Here is a 22,195-nt window from a genome sequence, read left to right as displayed (position 1 = left end):
AAGTTATGCGAGTCTATTAAAATGTTGGAAATTTTACAAATTCTCACTCTTACATCCGAGTGCTCTCAGTTTACAATTCTTCGCTCTGCTGTGTCAGAAAAAGAGCTAAAATTTATCAAAATTCTCCAATTCTGCATTCATTTGACTTGTAACTTATATTTTTGGAAATTTACTTCTATTAACTGTTTAATTTTAAATCTACAGGTGATTGAAATTATGTGCAAAGAACCCAAGGTTTAGCGCTAGGCAACCGAATGTCAGTGCCATAAGGAGGATTATTTTGAAAAACGGAAGGACATCCAGCATTTTAAGTTTGAAGAATTTCTAAAATCTAGGTGTTGCGCTGACCTGGGAGCTGAGAAAAGTGCTATACCTGTAAGTGAAGTCTCTAATTTTGCATTTCATTAACCCAGAGCAAAGCCATATGTGTGCACACAGCATCAGAAATAATGTTGAAAGACCACTTCAGCATGCTCATCTGAAAAATTATCAGAAAGACGAATTGCCTCAGCATGACAGAATAAATGTTAATCTAAAGCCTCATCTAATACCAGAGAGGAAGCACACGGTGTATAACAGAAAGTTATTGCAAAAGGTTTCTTCTACATACCATCATAGAAAAGACGCCGAAAGAAGACTTTAAAGCCGACACATCCGACAGAAAAAAGCACTGAGATTAAAAATCACTCTTGCTCAACAACCGTTTTTAACCAGTGAAAACTCGAGACTATCTGCCTCTGGATATAACACCTCAAACCACTCGCCTCTCTTTTGCAATTCCCTTAAAGATACACCATTTCATTGTGTCCATGACCATCTCAAATAAATGTTTCCTTTTTATTGTGTACTGTTCTATGATGACTCTATGTAAATTGGCTTAGCATTATCTGTTGTGCAGAAGTAGAACTGTTAAATATAAAAAATGATTAAGTGAACACTGGGGAGCTATATCTAATGTGAATCCCTGTCATCAGAACTACAAACTTTGCTCAATGTATAAGAAGGTTAAAAGGAACTGATGTTCTGCGACTGGTGATCCACAATAGTACTGTGCACTTTCTAACGCCCTCGGTTACTGCCATTACGTCAGTGCAAAATGGAACTTAACATTTAATCATTAAGTATCCAACTAACACCTTTATCACTGCTTTGCTAAGAACCTATACAAATGAATGTGAGAAAAACATCAGTCACAAAATAAGTTGCTGCCGGAGAGGTCATAACCTGAAGACCATTATCTGCAAGAAACCTTTCAACAGGTGCTTATAGGGCAACTTCCAGACAAATTTTGCTCAATTCAAGTGTTAAGGAGATTGCCCATGATATGTTTCAGAGATTAATACTGACCATTTTCTAAACAAGCCGGACTCCAGGAAGGATCTGGTTCACTCCAAGCATGGCATATGAGCAAAAGAAAAACAAACTTGGTGACATTAGCACTAGAAATAAATCTTGTAAAAACACAGACTATGAGAACAAATTCAGTGTTCAAACCAGCCTCACTCAACACAAAATAACACAAGCTGGGGAAGAAAGATTCAGCCATAAATCTCATGTCACTGAACATGTGAGATTGCTCACTCGGGATAAACGCTATCAGTGTTCTGAATGCCAAAAATGTTTCCGCAATAAATCGCATCTAATTGAACATGTGAGAATCCACACTGGGGAAAAACCTTTTCAGTGTTCTGAATGCCAGCAAAGATTCTGTAGCAAAATGAATCTTTCTCGACATGCAAGAACCCACTCTGGGGAAAAACCTTATCAGTGTTCTGAATGCCAAAAATGTTTCCGCGATAAATCATATCTAACTGAACATGTGAGAATCCACACAGAGGAAAAACCTTATCAGTGTTCTGAATGCCAGCAAAGATTTTGTAGCAAATTGAGTCTTTCTCGACATGCAAGAACCCACTCTGGGGAAAAACCTTATCAGTGCTCTGAATGCCCGAAATGTTTCAGTGGCCAAAGCACTCTCACTCGGCATACAAGAACCCACACTGGGGAAAAACCTTATCAGTGCACGGAATGCCAGAAATGTTTCATTGACAAAAACACTCTCACTCGGCATACAATAACCCACACTGGAGAGAAACCTTATCAGTGCTCTGAATGCCAGAAATGTTTCAGTTACAACAGCAAACTCACTGAACATACAAGAACCCACACTGGGGAAAAACCTTATCAGTGTTCTAAATGCCAGCAAAGGTTTTCTAACAAACAGAGTCTTTCTCGGCATGCAATAACCCACTCTTTGGAAAAACCTAATCAGTGCTCTGAATGCCAGAAATGTTTTAGTGAAAAAAGCAGTCTCACTCGGCACATAAGAATACACACTGGGGAAAAACCTTATCAGTGCTCTGAATGCCAGAAATGTTTTAGTGAAAAAAGCAGTCTCACTGATCATACAAGAACCCACACTGGGGAAAAACCTTATCAGTGCTCTAAATGCCAGCAAAGGTTTCGTAACAAACCGAGTCTTACTCGACATGCAATTACCCACTCTTTGGAAAAACCTTATCCATGCTCCGAATGCCAGAAATGTTTCCGTGAAAAAAGAAGACTCACTGAACATACAAGAACCCACACTGGGGAAAAACCTCATCAGTGCTCTGAATGCCAGAAAAGGTTTCGTAACAAATCGAGACTTACTCGACATGCAATAACCCATTCTTTGGAAAAACCTTATCTGTGCTCTGAATGCCAGAAATGTTTCAGTGAAAAAAGAGGACTTACTAGACATACAAGAACCCACACTGGGCAAAACCGTTATCGGTGCTCTGAATGCCCAAAAAGTTTCAGACGTAAATCTTATCTCACTGAACATGTAAGAATTCACACTGGGGAAAAAACTTATCAGAGCTCTAACTGCTAGAAACGTTTCAGAGGTAGAAGCTGTTACAAGCACCATAAGCAAACACACACAGTCCAAAATAATTTTCTGTGCTCTGATTGCCAGAAAAGATTAAATTTTAAATGCAGTCTCACACTATATGAGCAAACACACACAGGAAAAAAGTGTCACCAGTGCTCTGAATGCCAGAAATGCCTCTTTGATCGGCATAGCCTCACTAACCATGAGAGACTCCACACTGGGAAAAAACCATATGAGTGCTCTGAATGCCAGAAATACCTTCAGAGAAAAACGCTTTCTCACTCAACATGAGAAACTCCACACTGGAGAAAAATCCTTATGCTAGAAACGCTTTTATCTGAAAGACAGTGTTACACGTCATGAGAGATCCCATACTGGGGAAAAACCTTATGAGTGCTTGTTATGCAAGCAAATCTTTGGTTACAAACTGCTTTTCATTCGGCATGAGTGTACTCACATGGGGGGAAAAGCCTTAGGGTGTTCTAAATGTCAGAAAAGGTTTGTTGACAAATACAATCTAATTCGACATGAGAGACCCACACTGGATTAAAGCCTTATACGTGCTCTGAATGCAAGAAAAGGTTTTAGTCAGAAAAGAAAGTCAGTCTCACTAAACATGAGAAATGCATCCACACCAGGTGAACAGGAACCCAAATCCTGAGTTGCAGAAAAGCTTCTAATGCAACCTGACTGTACATGTAAGAGCAAACATTGTAGTTGCAATAGGTTGACTTGCAACCTCAAAAGAAATTTGTGGGATTGAAAATAGTCAACAAATTGCCAAAAATCAGCAGTGTGAGTACCTGAAAGTTACAAAACTCTCAAGGTCACTCCTCGACTCAGAGAAATGTTAGTGCTTGCAAAATCAACTAATTGCCACAAAGTTCACATTATTTCTGTCAAAAATGTACTAGACCCAAAAGTCTTCTACTCACCCTTGTTTGTTTATATAAGACTGAAATATATATTTTGGGTGCAGTGATTTTTACACTTTGTTAACATTATTGAAAACAGAATTTTCTTGATAAGATACAGCAGAAGTAAAACTCAATAAACAAGTTACTTACCTTCGGTCACACTGTTTTTGGTGGATACTCCTTTACCTGCTAATTCTTCACCTTGGGAATATTCCCCAGGCGCCAGACTGGATCCTGAAACTTTAAAACAGTCCTGCTGCACGCCGGTAGGAGACATCGCGCTAACCATTCTCATTGAGAACAAACTCAGGGGTTCGAGGGTTCATTATCTCACAGGAATGTATCACATATGCAGGCCCTGTATAGAGGTTAATTCACCTTTTTAAATGAATAACATTCAGATGAGTCCTTTTCATTTCTAAAAATTCTAATTGTATTCTCAGTAACAAGTGTATATATACATTTCTGAGAGATGTCAGCGTAGTGCTCAAGCTGAAAGTGATATGATGATAAAACAATCAGATCCACATATTTTACACAGAAACAGGACTGTGAATTACTTTTGTACAATACAAGTTAAGCATAGCTGATTCTCAGGAGACATAGTTCATGTGAAACAGTCTTCAACTGTTTTAGTTAATTATCATGGTCTAATCAGGACAGCACATTGCTGCTTCTCCCTTATACTTATCACGCTGTATCCTGTACACCTTAGTAAGGAATCTTCTGTTTCACAGGCCAACTCAGAACCTTGTGTGCTGGATCCATATATTTGAAGTCCCACTTGCAATGAGCGGAGGTAACAGGGTGCTCCTCCCCCTCCCAGTTTGGATCATGCCTATCCTATCTATCTTAGGAAGTCCTTGCAAGTGTAAAAACGAGTCCCCTTTCACAGGAGCAGCACAATGGAAACCTGTCGTTCTGCGGTGGAGTTCTGTATTTTTTCGTGTTTTTCAAATTATTTAATTTTGCAGGTATTTTTTAGTGAAACCTACTTCTGATCAGTGTAAATTGTTAGCTACTGGAGGCTAAACATCCCACGCAGTTACCACCCCCACGCCCATCTTCATTGCTTTAGGCCTAATGTCCGTAGAGCCAGACACTATGGTTTGAGCAAAATACTTGACTAAGGGTACTATGGCTGGGCTGCCATGTGTGTCAGAGCGAGGTCATTGGAGATGTATGAACATGTGTATGTATGAATGGGATATATTTGTATGGGTGACTGAGAGCCCATGTTGTGTGTACTTGCTGCACTGGACATACCTTTTGCCATATTTCGCACTGTTACATGTAGACACTATCATACAATCTTTTTTTTAAATATGAGAAATTTAAAGTGCTCACAAACGTTCTCTAAAAATGCTTATAATATGGAAAAAAAATCTGCACTTTAAATTTGTCTCATTTTAAAAATAAATGGCTGTTTTTTCAGTTATACTTACGACACAATGTCTACTGGCCACTGGGAGTCAGGGCACTGCTGTTTGTAAATGTGACCCTTCGAAATAGGAGAACATTTAAAGGAAGAGTAACTTAATCATTAAGTTAACATATTAATTTTCTCCCTTTTAAAAGCATTCAGAAACATCATTTTGTTCACAGCTCCAATATTAAGTTGTCAGGGACTTTTATCTAAGAACAAAATATCTCAGTGCGTCAGTGGTTCACCTCTGTGACGCAACCTGGGTCATAAATCAGACTGAGCAGTGCTCACCACACCGCCGATGGTATATTTACCAATAACATCTATTCATCGGTCGGAAAAGCTCTGCGTTTGGTGTGAACTGATTACAGAGGCATTTCGTTTAATCTTTGTGGTCCAGCTATGCAGTCCATTTCCACCTAGACACTAACCGTAATAAAATATTGTGCAAGGAAGAAAGTTGATAAAAACAAACCAAACAATCTTCTACGTGAATCCAAGCCCTCAATTGATCATGATGTGGAGCAAGCTGCTGCCAGGTATGAGGCAGGGTTGATGCAGCAGTCTCTCAAGTAGGGCCTTTTAAATCAAAGAGGAACTATCGGTCCGCACCATGGTGCTCCTATGAGCTCAGAGAATATAAAAGGAAATGTAGGCACCAAGTCCAACTTTGGAGGAAGAGCTACAGCCTAGAGGAAAAAATAAAATATAAAACTATAATAAAAGATTATAAAACTATGGTTCAGGCGACTAAAACTGCCTTCTTTACAGATAAAATCAGAGCAGCTGAAAACTCAACTAAGGAATTATTTAAAACAGTCAATTCACTTTTATCCTTAGGTAATAAAAATGTAGCAACTCCCAAAACAGATACTACCCTAACTCGGGCATATGGATATGATCAATTATTTGCAACTGCATTTGTGGTGAAATACCTTTGATGTGTCTTTGCAACTCGAAGCTAAGCAGGCGATGCTCCTTTCACTCATCCGCCAAATTACACTTTGCAATGAATCGCTGACACCATATTGCATGTTGGGAAACCTTAAAAGACATTATTTATGGCTGCAAAATTCACACTCTTGAGCTTATGCTACTTTATTTAACTGTGTACAAGGTTTAAGCTAAGCTCAAACCATAATCATTTGTAATCAAACATGCATCTGTACAGCTGAGCTGTGAGTGGCATGTGGCCGAGGATATGTATTCTTACCCCTTAATTGTACATTTGAGCACAGAACATTCCTTGAAATATTGTGATCAATTTAGGGAAATACCTCTGTGTGCTAAGAAAATGCATTAAGAATAATGGAATGTTAATTATCCTATTTAATACCTTCTCATTGCAGTTTTTTTCCAGAAGAGAAGTCTGTTAATTCTACCAGATGTGTGACACCATTAGAAATAAGAAAATAATGTATCTTTACCAGATAAGTTTATCAGTAAATTAAGTTAAATTATTGGATATAAAATGTTGCATGTATCACTTATAGGAGAGAAATGAAAATGTTGGGTTTCGTGGACATAATTAAAACTTTTTTAAAGATGAAAGAAGCGCTATAATAGTTTTTTGTAAATGAACCCCAATATATATCTCTACAAGAACCATCTCTCTTAAATCAAAACTGTGCTTGTTTTAGGGAGAAAGCTAAATGATCTAGCAGATCAGTATTTTTATTAGGAAGCTTCAAGTTAAAGAGTGAAAACACTTTTTTAGAGTTCCCTAAATTTGTGATAAAGTTATTTCAATATGTTTGACAAAAAGAATAGGTATATTTCATGACAATATTGAAATGGGAACAAAAATAACAGGAACACATATTTACACCACAGGACAAGAATATTGGAGACGAAGGGCCTGATTTGGATCTCGGACGGGTTACTGTGTCACAACGGCGACGTATATCCTGTCACCCAAAATATAAATTCCTTTTTGTCCGATGGGAATTATATTTTGTCTGAAGGGATATCCGTCACCAGTGTGATGGAGTAAACTATCCGCCGAGACCTAAATCAGACTCTGAATCTCAGAAATATAAAATATATTAAACCTCCATCAAAAATAATACATTTGGTAAAAGTGGTTCCTTTTGGGGTCAGCAGACTACCGTTTCTGTGAAAGCTTTTAGATAAAGAAATCTTTCATTTTTTTAAATGCAGCCCATTTTCCTTTCACATTCACAAAGGTCCCCTTGGGGACTCCTTCCCGTTTGCTACTGGATTACCGACTCCTAATAATGTTTTGCAACCTACGTTTGGTCGCAAAACGTAATGCATACCACAAGGATGTATTCAAGTTTCAGAAGGGACACTATTATTATCCCCCTTCCAAATTCTGAATCCTTAAATGGGCTTAGTATATCTCAAAAAGGGTTTTAGCATTGCAAACCATGGGATTTACCGAATCGGGCGTTCGTGAACGGTAAAACCCTATGTTTCTAAATTGTCTCCAAATTAAGTTTGCTAATACCATTTGTTGAGTTAGTAACCTGTACACCTACCTATTTAATGTTAGTATTGCTTGAGATCAAATGAAAACCATCTCGCTTAACTCTGACACAATACTTATTTAAGGACAGAATTTCTGACATCAAGCTTTAATGTTTTGTTAAATATGTTTCTAAATGTTGTCACATCCAGAAAAGTAGCTAAAGCTGTATCTGGGCCTTCAACATAAGATATGATGTAATCATAATTTTTAGATACATTTTCTGAGTATCAGGAACAATGTGTGTTTCTTGGTTTTCTCAAAACCACTATAATAAACATATTCAACCCTTTTAGATTGTATCTGTTTGTTCTGGCGTATGTTGCAGATAATAATCTAGATTTAGACCAAGGATCAATTCCACCCATGGTTTCTAAAACCTGTTTATCATTGATCTCAATTACTATTATCAGAAATAAAACTGTAAATGACCTGATCTGAGATATGGACCTTCAAGTATTATGCTCAGCCAATTTATTGAACAAACTATGGAGTTAAAACCTGAATAGATTAGATCCACAAGCATTGCCCGACCACTGTATTTTACATCAATAGATTATTTATCAGCACATATTCTCTAATTACAATTAATTAATCTTCTAATTGATACTGGTCTTGTGCTGGGTCTGCTGGAACTATTTCCGTATGACATTTAAAATCCCAAAAGATAAGGAGGTATGGTTTCAGGGCTGGTCAAACCTTAATGAATGCTACACCTAAAAATGCCCTGTTGTGCAGCATGATTTAGACGTGGTATGTTTTTCCTTTTGAATGTAAAATTGAACAAATATTTATTGTTGTTGCCACCCAAAACATTATCAGTAATTGGGAAAATAACAATAAGTGGTCCTATGATGCTTGTTGGAAAGAGAAGTGTTTAACCACAAAGTGGATCGAATTCAAGTTTATAACTTAATTGCTAGTGTAGAAAAAGATATGATTTTGAACCCTATGAGGCTGTTCTTTTCCTGAAAGTATTCATGTCTGTATCATAAGTCATAACTCAAGTAACACTGATGAAGTCAAAAAGCCTCCTTGAACATTCAAATCGAATTTGAATTACAATATAAAATGATCATTGCTCACAATATGATTATTGCTCACAATATTTCTCTTAGTATTTTCATTTTTGTACTTATTTGTGTAAAAAAATAATTTGTATTTGTTTTTCTATATGTTGGAAGCATTACATTAATGTATCCTACCTTCTTTCTTTTCTTTCCTTTCTTCATGAACATTTCCATTGTTTAACTTTTTAGGTTGCCTGATATGAAGAATTTTGCTCTACATAACTATGCTGTGTTACAGAATGCTATGTTACAGTATGTTGAGTTTTATGTACCACTTTTGTCTATTATATGTATGCCAGCTCATGTTTAGTTATGCTTTATTAATTAGATTATGTTTATTAGGTTTTATTATTCAATAAAATGTTTCAAACATAAAAAATGAGAAATGCTATGTGTTTATAACTGCACCATTTTATTGTACGGGTAAACTCAAACATGTTCCCAGGGGCCAAAAGGATCATGTTACTTGCCCAGTAAGCATCTGTTCTTGGCATGTAGAACTGTAGATTCACATGCTTTGCATACTCTTGCCATCTAGAGTTGGGTCCGGATGTTTGCAAGTTGTTTTTCTTTGACAAAGTATTTCCAGTCACGAGGTAGGGGACTCCTCCTTTCGGTGATAGTGCGCATGGGCAGCGACTCCATTGTTAGATTGTTTTGAGCAGAGGGTGAGAATGGAGTTAGTAAAGGTAGAATAGAGATGTCCATGCGTTTGTATGTAAGTAAGAAGAACTGCAACAGGTGTAGGTACCTGGGGAGGCGGGTGGGCGAATGTGAATCTACAGCTCTATATGCCAAAAACAGATGGTTACTGGGTAAGTACCATTATCCGTTCGAGGCATGTGAGCTGTAGTTCACATGCTTTGCATAGACTATACAGCAGTAACTCCCAAAGCGGTGGCTAACCTGTAGATGTCGCCATTGTTTGAAAAAGTGTTATATTTACTGCCTTGCTTACATTAGCCTATTGCCTCGCTAACACATCTACACAGTAAGGTTTGGTGAATGTGTGCGGTGTAGACCATGTTGCTGCCTTACAAATGTCAGCTAAGAGAATATTCCCTAAGAAGGCCATAGTCGCCCCTATTTTGCAGGTGGAATGCGCCCTAGGCGGTATTGTCAAGGTTATTTTCGCTTTCACATAACATGTTTTGATACATTTGACAATCCATCGTGCAATGCCTGATTTAGATATAATATTGCCTGTGTGTGGTGGCAAAAAATCAACAAAGAACTGTTTTGTCTTGCGAAAATCTTTTGTTCTTTCCACATAATGAAGTAGAGTTCTTCTAACATCTAATGTGTGTAGAACTCGTTCTGCTACAGAAACATGTTGAGGAAAGAGAACGGGTAACTCGACTGATAGATTGATGTGAAAAGCAGAAACCACTTTAGGTAGAAATTTGGAATTGGTTCATAGAACCACTTTGTCTTTATGAAGTTGAAAGTAAGGTTCTTGTATAGTTAGCGCCTGGAGTTCACCAAATCTCCTTAAGGAAATGATTGTGAAAAGCAACCTTCCCGGAGAGAAATTGTAATGGACACATGTGCATTGGTTCAAAAGGTGGACCCATCAGCCTTGTAAGGACTATGTTCAAGTTCCACTTTGGTGCAGGTGGGACTCTTGGTGGTATTACTCTTTTTAATCCTTCCATAAAGGCCTTATTAACTGGCACTCTAAATAGAGAAACATTTTGTATGTTTTGTAAGTATGCAGCTACTGCTGCTAAATGCAAGCAAATGGATGTGTAGGCTAGTCCAGATTGCTGTAAGTGTAAGAGGCAACAGATGATGTTTTGCACTGAGGCATCAAGGGGATAAATATTGTTATTTGTACAATAGATAACAAATTGTTTCCATTTTGCTGCATAACATGCCCTAGTAGTAGGTCTCCTAGCCTCCTTTAGGATATTCATAAAGTTGGGTGGTAATTGTAAATAACAAAACTCTATGACCTCAGTAGCCAAATCGCTAGGTTGAGTTTGTTGGGATTTGAATGCCTGATTTCTCCATGGCTCTGAGTGAGGAGACTGGAGTTGAGATGCAGCTTTTGATGTGGAACTACTGAGAGCTCTAGCAGGGTGGTGAACCAAGGTTGACGTGCCCATGTGGAAATGGTCTTATACCCCCTGGTAGAAAGACCGACAAAAGGAGCCACGGTTAGAAGGAGACTGTAGAGCTCCGATAGATTTGGCTACCACTGTGTCTTTTTCATCTTCTCCAAGGACTTATCTACTTCGGGGTCAAAGAGATGCTCCTTGTCAAAAGGATATTTAAAGTAGACTGCTGGACTTCAACTTTGAACCCAGAAATCTTTAGCCAATCATGTCTTCTAAGTAACAAACTTGTGTTAAACCCTCAGCTGCCCTGTCTGCAGTATCTAAAGCACATCTTATTGAGGAATTGGATTTTTTTTTTTTTTTAAATAATTTTTATTGTAGTCATACCTGTACAGGCTCTTACACATGAGCAGCTTCAGAAAATTGAGCAGGTATACAGTGTGATTTGTTGACCAGCACACAGCCGTCATGCCCACAACCCGGGGGTCGGGCGGCGATGATGTCTCTGCTCTTCCATGCCTGACGTTCAATATCGAGGAGTGGTCAATGTCCGGATTATGTGCATGACTACTTTTTCAGTCCTACCCAACTACGCGCAAGCCCCAACTCCCACCCCCTGCGCAAAACCTGGAACTCCCCCCCTTGTCCCACCCCACGCACCACCACCCGTCTACGGCTCTTGTAGCGGTCATTCCTGGATATCTGGTGTCAGTCCCCCTGCATACCTGCTGGTCCTAGGGCCTCAGCTTGCCTCTTCCGCCCTTCCTGCCTCGGGGGCCTCCCCTTCCTCATCAGCCTCGCTGTCCCTGAGTGCCTGTACCATTACTTCCCATGAGGTCGCAGTGTTCGCCGCTGTCTGGCTAGGGGTCCTGCGCGCAAGTTGGTACCTGTGTGTGCTGTCAGCCGTTGCCCATTTTAGAAATTCCTGCCGCCACCTCCGTGGAGTTGGCCCCACCCTCGCCTTCCAGTTCCTAGTGATCTCCCTCTTAGCTACCATCAACCCCATGTCAATAAACTTGCTCGTGAGTTTGTTTTTGGGGGTGTGGGGAAACCAGTGCAAGAGACATTCCGCTGGTCCGTAGTCTATGGTCCTTTCAGTCACCTCGTTCAACACCTCCCCAATGTCCTGCCAGTAACCCCGTAAGGCTGGGCACGTCCAGAGCATGTGCACTAATTCGGCCCCCTCCTCCGGGCACCGGGGACAGGTCGCTGTTACCTCGCCAAAATATCGCCTGATCCTTCCCGGGGTCATGTACGCCCTGTGCAATACATAGTAGTGGATTCGTTGAAATCTAGCGTTTCTCGTGCTGTTGCGAGCCCTACGGATAAGCTGTGCCCACGTTGTGTCAGGTATATCTTTACCCAGGTCCACCTCCCACTTGGCTTTCAGGGATATAAGAGGAGGGATATTCTCTCTAATCATCCGATTGTAAAGGCACGTCACCGCCTTGACCGTGCCCGCCGCCATCATAGTGTACTGGCACGCCGCCGCCGTCCCAGGTTCCTCAAGCCCCGCACCCCAGTGGGCTTGTACTGCCCTGGACACTGCCGCATGAAGCAAAAATCCCCCTCTCGGGATATCGAAGCGCTCCATTAACTCCTGGAACGGGAGCAGTACGCCATTTTCATAGAGGTCCCCTACCACCTGTACTCCCGCTTCTTCCCACTCCTGTAGATGCGACCAGTCGCCGCCATGCGGCAAGGCTGTTAGCATGCCCAGAGGAATCTCTGGCGCATACGGGCGCCGGATTCCCACCCTCCTCTGTGCCCGGTTCCAGCATTGACGGTACGTGCGTTGTTCCAGCGACAAATCCCGACCGTCCAGCCGCTGTTGAAGGGTAATATACGCCAGGACGTGTCTGGGCGTCCCCCGCAAGCGTTCGTCCTCTGGGCCTCGAAACACTCTCGCTACCTCCTGCGTGAAGACCTGCAGTTGGGCCGCTAGATAATAAAGTTCAAAGTCCGGCACCGCCAGACCCCCCTCATCTTTCGGGCGAGAAAGCGTGGCCAGCGCCACTCTGCACCGTCCCGCTCCCCAAATGAACGACGTAATCAGAGATTTAAGCAGCCTAAAGAAGGAGCCAGGCAGCCAGATTGGGAGCGTCCGGAAGTAATACAGTAATCTCGGCAAGGCAACCATCTTCAGCAGGGAGATCCGGCCCGCCACCGAGAGCGGCAACGTGGCCCAGAAGGCCATACAGCCCCTCAGCCCGCGTACGCATCGCCCCAGGTTGCCTTCAAGCAAGTCATCCGTCTTATGGTATATGTGGACCCCCAGGTACTTAATAAAGGTAGGTTCCCAGGTCGCTTCCGACTGGTGTTGTGGCTGGGCGGCGCCCTCCAGTAGTGGGAACAAACTCGTCTTGGGCCAGTTAACCCTCAGGCCCGACATCTCTCCGAAGCTCTCTAGTAGTGCTTCCGCTCCTTGCAAGTTCTCAACACCGTCGTGGAGGAAGAGCAGTAAATCATCGGCATATAGCGAGATGAAATGTTGCCCGTCCAGGGCCCGCACTCCATGGAAGTGCCGCCCTGTCCGGGCCTCAGCCGCCAGTGGCTCTATAGCTAATGCAAATAGAAGCGGCGATAGGGAACAGCCCTGTCGAGTGCCTCGTTCTACTGGATAGCGGAGGGACACCGTCGATCCCACCCTCACCCTTGCTATCGCCTCCGCATAGAGGACCTTTGTCCAATGAATATAGCCAGCTCCCAGCCCAAATCGCTCCATTACAGCATAGAGGTAGTCCCACTCTAGACTGTCGAAGGCTTTTTCAATGTCGACCGAGAGGACCAGTTCCGTCCCAGCCCCGCCATCCAGCCCGTCCATGAGACGGACAAGCCTTCTGATGTTCATTGTGGTGTTGCGCATCGGTATAAAACCGTTCTGGTCTTCGTGCACGAGCCCCTTCATGTGAGGTAGGAGCCTCGCCGCTAGTATGGAGCTCAGGATCTTATAATCTGCGGTGAGCATAGAGAGTGGCCGATAGGACGCGGGATCACTACTCTCCCTACCGGGCTTCAGTAGCGGAACCACTAATGCCTCCCGCATTGACTGCGGTAGTCGTCCCGCCGCCTTGGCCTCTTTATAAACGGTCAGGAGTCGCGGCGCCAGAACACCCAAATATTTACCGTAGAACTCTATGGGGAGCCCGTCTATTCCCGGCGACTTGTTCCGTGCCATGCGCCGTACCGCCGACCTGATCTCCCCCAGTTCAATGTCCGATCCCAGGTCCTTCGCCTGCTCTGCCTCCAGCCGTTGGAGGGGCAGACCAGTCAAGAAGGGTTCTGCCAGCCCCGTCCGGTCTCCCGGGGTACTCCTGTACAGACACTCGTAGTATTTCTGGAAGCCGTCGACTATGCCCAGCTGAGTGTGTTGTACCACGCCCGATGTATCCCTCAGTTGGAGTATGGGAGCGCACCTTCTAGTGGGGTTCGAAAGCCACGCCAGGAGGGTGCCCGCCTTATCACCGTCCACGTGGGAGCGCAGCACATATCGCTTGTAGTCAAAGGCTCGGAGCCTCTCTACTTCAATGGCTACCGCCTCCCTAGCCGAGCCTAGTGTCTCCTGGAGTTCCGGGTGTCCGGGCCTCTCCCTCTCCGCTTCCCTCAGCTTGGCATCCGCCTTAGCCAAATCGCCCAGCAACACCTTCCTTACATCCACATAATCCTTGATACAGATACCGCTCACCACTACCTTAAAGGCGTCCCATTCCGTCGCCCTAGAGGTCGCCGTCCCTTCATTCTCCGCAAAGTATAAAGCCACCCCCTCCGCCAGGGCCGCCCCGAATAGGGGGTCTTCTAGGGTCTCAGGCCGTAATTTCCAGATCGGGACCCTGGGTTTTTCCGCTACCCACGCTAACCGGATCAGGAGTGGATTGTGGTCTGAGATCGTTCTCGATAGGTACTCCGAACCAGTGACGTACGGCAGCACCCCCCGGGAGCAGAGTATCGCGTCTAATCGGACATGCAAATCATGCAGCCCGGAGTAAAAGGAGTAATCCCGGTCTGTCGGGTGTTGTCCCCTCCAGACATCCGTAAGTTCCCAGCTCTCCTGCCATTCCCTCCTACCTCTAGACAGTCTATGTACCGGGGAATCGTGTAGGGGGGGTGGGACCTATCTAACGAGGGGTCTGCAATGGAATTAAAGTCGCCCCCCAGCAGGACCGGGCCCGCCAGGGAGTGAGCCAGCGTCCCTGATAGTGTCGCGAGGAAAGCCAACTGGTCCGTGTTCGGAGCATATATACTCGCTAACACAACATCTTTACCTTCTAGCTTCCCCTCTGCCACCACATACCTCCCTTCCTGATCTACCCATTGGCGCGTGAGCTGGAAAGGTGTGCCTGCTCTAATCCAAATGAGTACTCCCCTCGCATAGGCCGAGTAGCTGGTGTGATAAACCTGTCCCCGCCATCTCCTCTGTAGCGCGGTCCCCTCCTGTCGTGTAAGAGGCGTCTCCTGTAACATTGCGATGTGTACCCCCCCCCTCCGCACTAAATAGGCATGTACTTTATGTCTGCGCTGCATAGAGTGTAGGCCCCGCACATTCCAGGTAATACAATTCAGTCTATTCGCATTAGCCATTGTCCCAGCGATCCGGTCGAAACACTCCCTCCAGTTCCTGCCCTTCGACGGTGGTGGTGCCCCCCCTGAACAAAACATAGCTTCTCAACAGTCCTACCCATGGTAAACCCAGGGTCAATAACTTCAAAAAGAGTGAACAATCCCCAACTGTGGAGCCCCCCCCTCCCCCAGAACAGGCCCCAATATCGAGATATCAGTCCCCATCCAAACTCCCATACCTGATTGACCCAGGTCTCTACTACACAGCCGTAGCTGTGGGTGCCTTAAGGGCCTACGGAGTGCGGCCTCGTCCAGAGGGGGGCTGCGCTCCCCAGCTCCTCGCTCCCTCCCCAATTTCCCATGGTCTCCCTGTTCTGAGCACCCCGGCGTGCCCCGACCCCCGCTACATGCTGAGGCATGGGTCCCCCTCCTGGCTATCTCAACATTACCCATTGTCCTCCGCCAGCAGTTCAAATATTCAGGATCTCATCCGACGTTTGCGGTGTCACCAGCGGCCCTTCTGTCCGATGAATCCCAGAGAGGTCCGACTCCGAGCCTGAGGCCGAGACATGAGTGTCCGAGTCCGTGGCCCCCCTAGATCCAGGGGCCTCCGCTCGTCCCAGCTTCCCCGCTTCCAACAGCGCTGCCTGCCGTTCTGCTTCAGTCTGGGAGGCCGTCGGTCCCAGCTTCCCCGTCCTCGTTTCCATAGCCTCTTCGATTTCCGCAGCCGTGCCGGCGAGCGTTCCCGCTCCTTCTCCCGCTCTTCTCGTACCTTGGCGCCGTCAGTCCCAGCCTTGTATGTCTCCCACCAGTCCCAGGCTTCCGCTGACGTGTTAAAGAAGATCGCCTTGTCGTCAACCACCACTCGTAGTCTGGCCGGGAAAAGCAAGGAGCAGGCAATTCCTTCAGTCCGTAGTTCCTTTTTGATTGTAAGGAAGGAGGCCCGCTGCTTCTGCGTTTCGAAGGTGAAATCTGGGAAAAGTGTGACCCTGCTATTCGCAATCTGGAAAGGGCCATCCTCTCGAGCTTTCCGAAGGAGCAGATCTCTGTCCTTGTGGTGGAGCACCTTGGCTATGATCGGCCTGGGCGGGAGTCCGGGATTGGGAGGTCCTGAGGGGACCCTATGTGCACGCTCTAGAGTGAAGAATGGCCATTCCTCCATGTAGGCAACCATGTCCCTCGTATCCTCCGTCTCCGGTACGCCAACGACCCGCACATTACTGCGCCGGCTTCTATTTTCTGCGTCCTCCGCTCGCCTTTCCAGGGTGCGTATGCGGTCTAGGGCCTCCGTTAGCTTGCTCTCCATCACCTTGTGAGCTGGCGCCAGGTCTTTGATCACCGTTTCAGCCTCTTTGACCCTGTCCTTTAGTTTGTCATGGTCCGCCCTAAGCAAGCCCAGCCCCGACGCCACCTGCGCTATGTCGTTGTGGAGCGCGTCTCGAGTGGCCGTTATGGCGTCCAATATCCGATCCTGCAATCGCTGCAGGTCCGTTTGCTCAGCGGGGCCCCCCTCCGCCACATCAGACGTCGCCGCCTCCTCCGCCTTGGCTCTTGGCTTCCCCATTGTAGCTGGCCTCGCCTCTCACGCCCTTCTCGAGTGCTTGCTTCCCTCGGGTCTCAGCCACGTGGCCGGCTCCTGTGCGCTACGGGATCTCGCTGCGCAGTTACCGCACACCAGAGGCAGCGCCTGCCGTATTGCTCGCCTTCTGGGATCCGTGGTAGTCTGTCCTCACTCTCCTGGGCTAGCGGTTCTGGTTTATCGCGCCACCAGGAGTTTGGCGCCGCCAGAGTCCCTCCGCTGGTCTGCGGGCGTCTCCGCTATGTCCCCATACACAACGCAAGCCTTTGCGGCTGGGGCGAAAAGGGGGGGGGGAGGTCCGGGATGCGTTGCGCTGCATTTCGTCCCCCGTGGACCACCACTCAGGGCTGCTCCCGCTCACCCGCCTGCATGTCCGGTGCCCAGGGCTGGGTCGCAGTCCGTTTTTCCGCTCTCCCGGCAATGGAGGCTGCCTGGTAGCTCCGCCTACAGTGGCGCACCCGGCGGCCTTCCCTTCTAGCGGTCGCGGCTGCCGCGCACCGCAGCCGGGGGTCAAGGAGCGTCTCCCGCTGTGGGGGGTAACGCCGTCGGAGACGTCCGAGCTGGCGACCGCGCCTCTTCCGTGTGCTCCGGCAGTGTGGACCTTAGTTCAGCCCTCGGTCTTTCAGGGCTCCGCCGCGGCCGCCATCTTGCGCGCCGCTGTCTCTTCCTCCGCTCCGGCGGCCGCTGCGATCGGCGGCCGATCTCGACGCTGGAGTACCGCCAGCAGCTCAAACCCTGCCCAGCTAGTCACCAGCAGGTCCGCTCTCGGCGCCGGGGCACACACGGGCTCTCCGGCCCTGTTTACAGGAGTATCGTGGGGAAGAGGCACGGAGCTCCGGGCTCACGCCGCCATCTCCCTCGGCGCTCAAGCCACGCCCCCCCTTATTGAGGAATTGGATATGAGCTTTCCCTCCTGAATTAAATCTTGGGCCTTTGCTTTACATTCATCTGGGAGATGTTGCAGCAACTGCTCCATTTCAACCCAGTGTGCGATGTCAAACTGGCTAGCAGGGCCTGGGTGTTGGCAAAGCGCCAGTGGTTTGCTGCTTAAGCAGCTACTCTCTTACCAGAGGCGTCTAATAGTTTTGACTCCTTAACTGGAGGGGGTGCATCCCTGTGGTCTGTGAATTGGTCCTTTTACGGGCATTAGAGACTACCAGAGACCCTAGTGGTAGCTGACCTTTAATAAAGACTGGATCTGAAGGAGCAGCCTTATAATTTTTAATTCTGGGGGTTAGAATGCGGGCCCGCACTGGATCTTTGAAAATGTTGTCCGCATGTCTCATCAAGCCTCTAAGAATAGGCAGAGTGTGGCTAGCCCTATGTGTGGTAGTGAGGGTTAGGAAATCTTCCTCTAGAAATTCCTTGTGTAAATGCACCCTATGATATTCTGCAACTCTAGTGAGCAACGCTAGGTGTCCTACATTGTCATCAGGAGGAGAAGGCTTTGCAGGGTAAAGATCTTGGTGAATCTGTGTGATAGTCTCTCCAGGGATCTATATGTAGAAGAGTCTCCCCCCCCCATTCTTATCATCATCCTGGAGAGTTCGTGGGTGTGATTAACAAATGACGTAAAGGTGGAGAGGTTGGTGTTGAAGAATGTGGGAAGGGAGTAGGGTTAGTATCCATATTCTTCTTCTTGAAAGGAATAAAGTAAGGATCTTTCTTGTGACTCAGGTTTACGTTTCTGAGGTTACTTAGTAAGAACACATCTTGTATCAGGATTTATGTATAGTTCATTTAGTTTTAGGTCCAATTTGGATGTTGGAACATCGAAATCTGGACCCTGCTGCTTCGGAGGCACAGTTTTGGGTTTCGGTGCCGAAGATTTTGGTGCTGGGGTGGAATCTCCTTTTCACGGCAAAGGTTTTGGTGCCGAAGGAGGCTTTGTCTTTGGTGTCAAGGATTTCAGCTAGGAAGCGGATTTCAGCTTTGAGCCTGAATGCTTCGGCTCGGTGCCAGTCTTTGGCTGACTCGATCCCGAGCCAGAAGGTTTAGCGATGTGTTTTGTGCCGAGCCGGAGGGTAGGGCATCGGAAACATGTTGTTGGTGCTGACCGTGGCCTGAAGGCGGGGGTGGGACCGAAGCCTTTTGTTTCGGTTGACTTGGGTTTTGGGTTAAGGGGCTTTCGTTGCTCACGGTACGTTGACCTTGCGGCAAGTCTTCTTCCGCGTCTGAGTCCGATTCAGGGATTTTTTTTTGTGCAGAATTTTATATAGCTCGAACTTGACTCAAACCGAATCTGCCCCTTGTGCGTTGAATTCCTATTCAAAATATTTGCCAAAGATTTCCGGCATGTAGTCGACGGTGTGAGTTTGCATCTCGTGACGTCAAGCCCGACTATCATGGACCGTTTTCTTCGATCAGAACGATTTACACACATCATAGTTCTCTTCGTTGTGCTCCAGAGACAAGCACAAGTTGCAAACTTCGTGCAGATCAGTGCACGTATACTTAGTGCTGCACCAAGGGCAGAATTTAAATGGGGTCCATTCCATCGACTGCGAAGTGGGCCGAAGAGGGTAGGCTGGACACCCTTTCCAAGACCTCTGATCGAAGTAGATTTTTTTCTTCGACGGGCACGATGCGTGGAGAAGTGGAATACGTGTTTGAAAACAGTACCGATGTCGGTAAAGTGGATTGCGCACCGGGGGAACCCGAAGCAATGGTTTTGAAGCGGAGTGCAGCAATAGACGTCCGAACCCGATGGCGAAAAAAAACATCTAACAATGGAGTCGATGCCCATCCGCACTATCACCGAAAGGAGGAATCACCTACCTCGTGACTGGAAAGACTTCTTCGAAGAACAACTTGCAAACATCCAGAACCAACACTAGATGGCAGGAGTATGCAAAGCATGTGATCCACAGCTCACATGCCTCAAACATATGGTCTGCTGGGTGACAGAGGGCCACATTGGCATCAGCAGGGATAGGGTCTGGCAGGGGATTCAGGGGGATGTAAGGTTGTAAATAGGGGGAACAAAGCCTGTACATTGTGTGGATTGTGACTCATGGGGTTATTGAGGGCATATCAAACTGCCCTCTAAATGAATCCCCTAGTGTTTACAAGAGACATAGATTTGACAGTTCTCTGTTGTGCTCTATTTCAGTTGCTCTCCGTGTACTGGACCCTGAAGCAAGCCTTCTCTGCCTGCTATTGCCACGTTTGGTCAATCAAGTTTACACAGGAGGTAACTCGATTATTTAATTGGAATGAAATACAATCTTAGGCCTCACAATCTACTTATGCTTTTGATGACTTATCTGTAAATATTTGGAGAGCTTAGAAACAGGCTCGTTCAAAGTAGCAAGTGCTTTTAGAAATCCTTGTGAAACTCCCCAACAAGGTGCGTAGTTCACTGAGTTGGGCAGCTACAATCCTAACTGTCATTTACTCCTGGCTTGACATCTTGGCCAAAATATTCTGGTTGTGTACTCTATTAAAAGACTGGGCAGCCTCCATCATCTGCATTTCATTGATAAGAACAGTCCCCGAGTTTCACCATCAGAGCCACTGATACCCAAATTATGTACCAAACAAGATGAAGTCTATAAAACCAGGAGTCTTGTTTGTCATAATTCCCAGCCTCCCCTTGTGACCAATTGTGTTCTCAAGATCTTTGTATTCGGTTTTATCAGTAACAGGAATAACTGCATTCAAACTAAACACTATAATAAGTATGTGATAATAAAACAGGACTGTAAGCCAACTATCCATTTTATGTTACACTTTAGGCTAGGACACCTATTCTCAGAGCCCACTCACTGAAATATGAAGTAGTGAGAATCTTATTGACTGCGTAGCAAGAGAACTTATGCTGTGGTGTTAATACTCCTACTTGACCACATTATTTGACCACGGTCACATCGAGTGGTTCCTATGTCTTTGTCCCTTTGATTGCCATTAAGCGATAGAGGTGGACAAACCACTGACGGCTCGAGCCATATGCCTGGCTCTGGCTCAGCACAAGGTTCTCTTCTATCCTTGAGCCCAAAACAAGCCAAGTGTGGCTTCTTCCTGCCTCCCAGACTCACCCCTCATGCACCAAGAGTTAAAGACAAATAATTAATGTGTATGTCAAATGAGAGAGAGAAATAGATGCCGACTTGCACAATGGGAAACAAGAACACCTGAGATCAGTCCCGGCTTACCCACTTGAGCACATGAGGCGATTCTGGCAAATTGTTTTATTTCTAAATTCCCCAAGGAGCCTGAGGGGCACTATATAAGCCAGGTCAGCCCCCCACTCACTGAAGTAAAACACAATAGAGACCTGGCCTCAATGCTAGAACAGATGCACGTGGACCTAATATCTGTCAATAGCTGCCACAATATCGTGTCCTGCGTGAGCAGTGAATCCTACGCTGTCTTTCTCTATAGGTCCCTGTTCTATGTATAGAAATGTTCCCAAACAGTGTAACCCAGAGCTTAGTGTGATAGATACAATCCTTATAACGCAAGTGAGTGCCAATAAAGTGACAAACGTACCAAAATGTGAAGGGGTATAGGGTGCCTCATGGAAGTAACACCTTGGGAGTCCACTGGTTGGTTCTCACCAGTGGACTCAGGTTCTCATCATCAGCAGACCCGTACGCTAAAGGAAACAGTAAAGACAAATGAATCATGGTGATGGTGAAGTGCACATATGTTAAGTGTGCAGTGAAACCAGTCGTGAACTTACTGGTTATGTGTACTAAAGTGTTGCTCTAAGTACTAAAAAACTGACCCCATAAAGTAGATCCTAGCATTTAGGCTCCACTTTATGTTTTAAAAACGAGCTATAACCAACACTAGCTTATCACCTTTCTTCTATGCTGTGGGTTTGCTCACATTAAAAGGACACTCTGCTGCCTCTTTTCATCATAGAGAGCCAACATGTTTCATTGCCTATTGATTTGGAGGCAATATCTTCAGGGCACGGGTCAGTACCACCACTCTGCTTTCCTTTCACAAATGAATGTATTCCTAGGGAACAATTAAAAATACAGACAACACATAATTTAGCAACAAAGAGGCACATCTCCCGCGGAACAGTTACTTCACTGAGCCATTAGCCTTTCGACTGCGCCCCCATAGTTACCGCTTAAGTGCTCAGTCTGAGCATACCGGTGACCTCCTTTTTAGGTCTTGCTACGCAGTGCGTAAGCACTGCTTAGAGGGACCTCTTGGAATCAGTCAGCACTTTACTTGAAACTCGTGCATGTTTTGCACAGCTTCCTA

General features: G+C 45.7%; 1 protein-coding gene across 1 annotated transcript in view; it reads left to right on the top strand.

Annotated features, from left to right (window-relative positions):
* LOC147737390 (uncharacterized) overlaps positions 1-9,141 on the top strand; it is a 110,540-nt gene extending 101,399 nt beyond the window's left edge. The window contains exon 3 of the mRNA XM_086928395.1: positions 205-9,141. Coding sequence (XP_086784521.1) covers positions 1,397-2,875 — 1,479 coding nt within the window. The 5' untranslated portion in view covers positions 205-1,396 and the 3' untranslated portion in view covers positions 2,876-9,141. The remainder of the gene's footprint in view (positions 1-204) is intronic.
* Positions 9,142-22,195: the final 13,054 nt, after the last annotated feature.

This window comes from Lissotriton vulgaris, chromosome 1_1, assembly GCF_964263255.1.
Source record: "Lissotriton vulgaris chromosome 1_1, aLisVul1.2, whole genome shotgun sequence".
NCBI classification, from domain to species: Eukaryota; Metazoa; Chordata; class Amphibia; order Caudata; family Salamandridae; genus Lissotriton; species Lissotriton vulgaris.
This window is presented reverse-complemented; position numbering and strand designations above follow the sequence as displayed.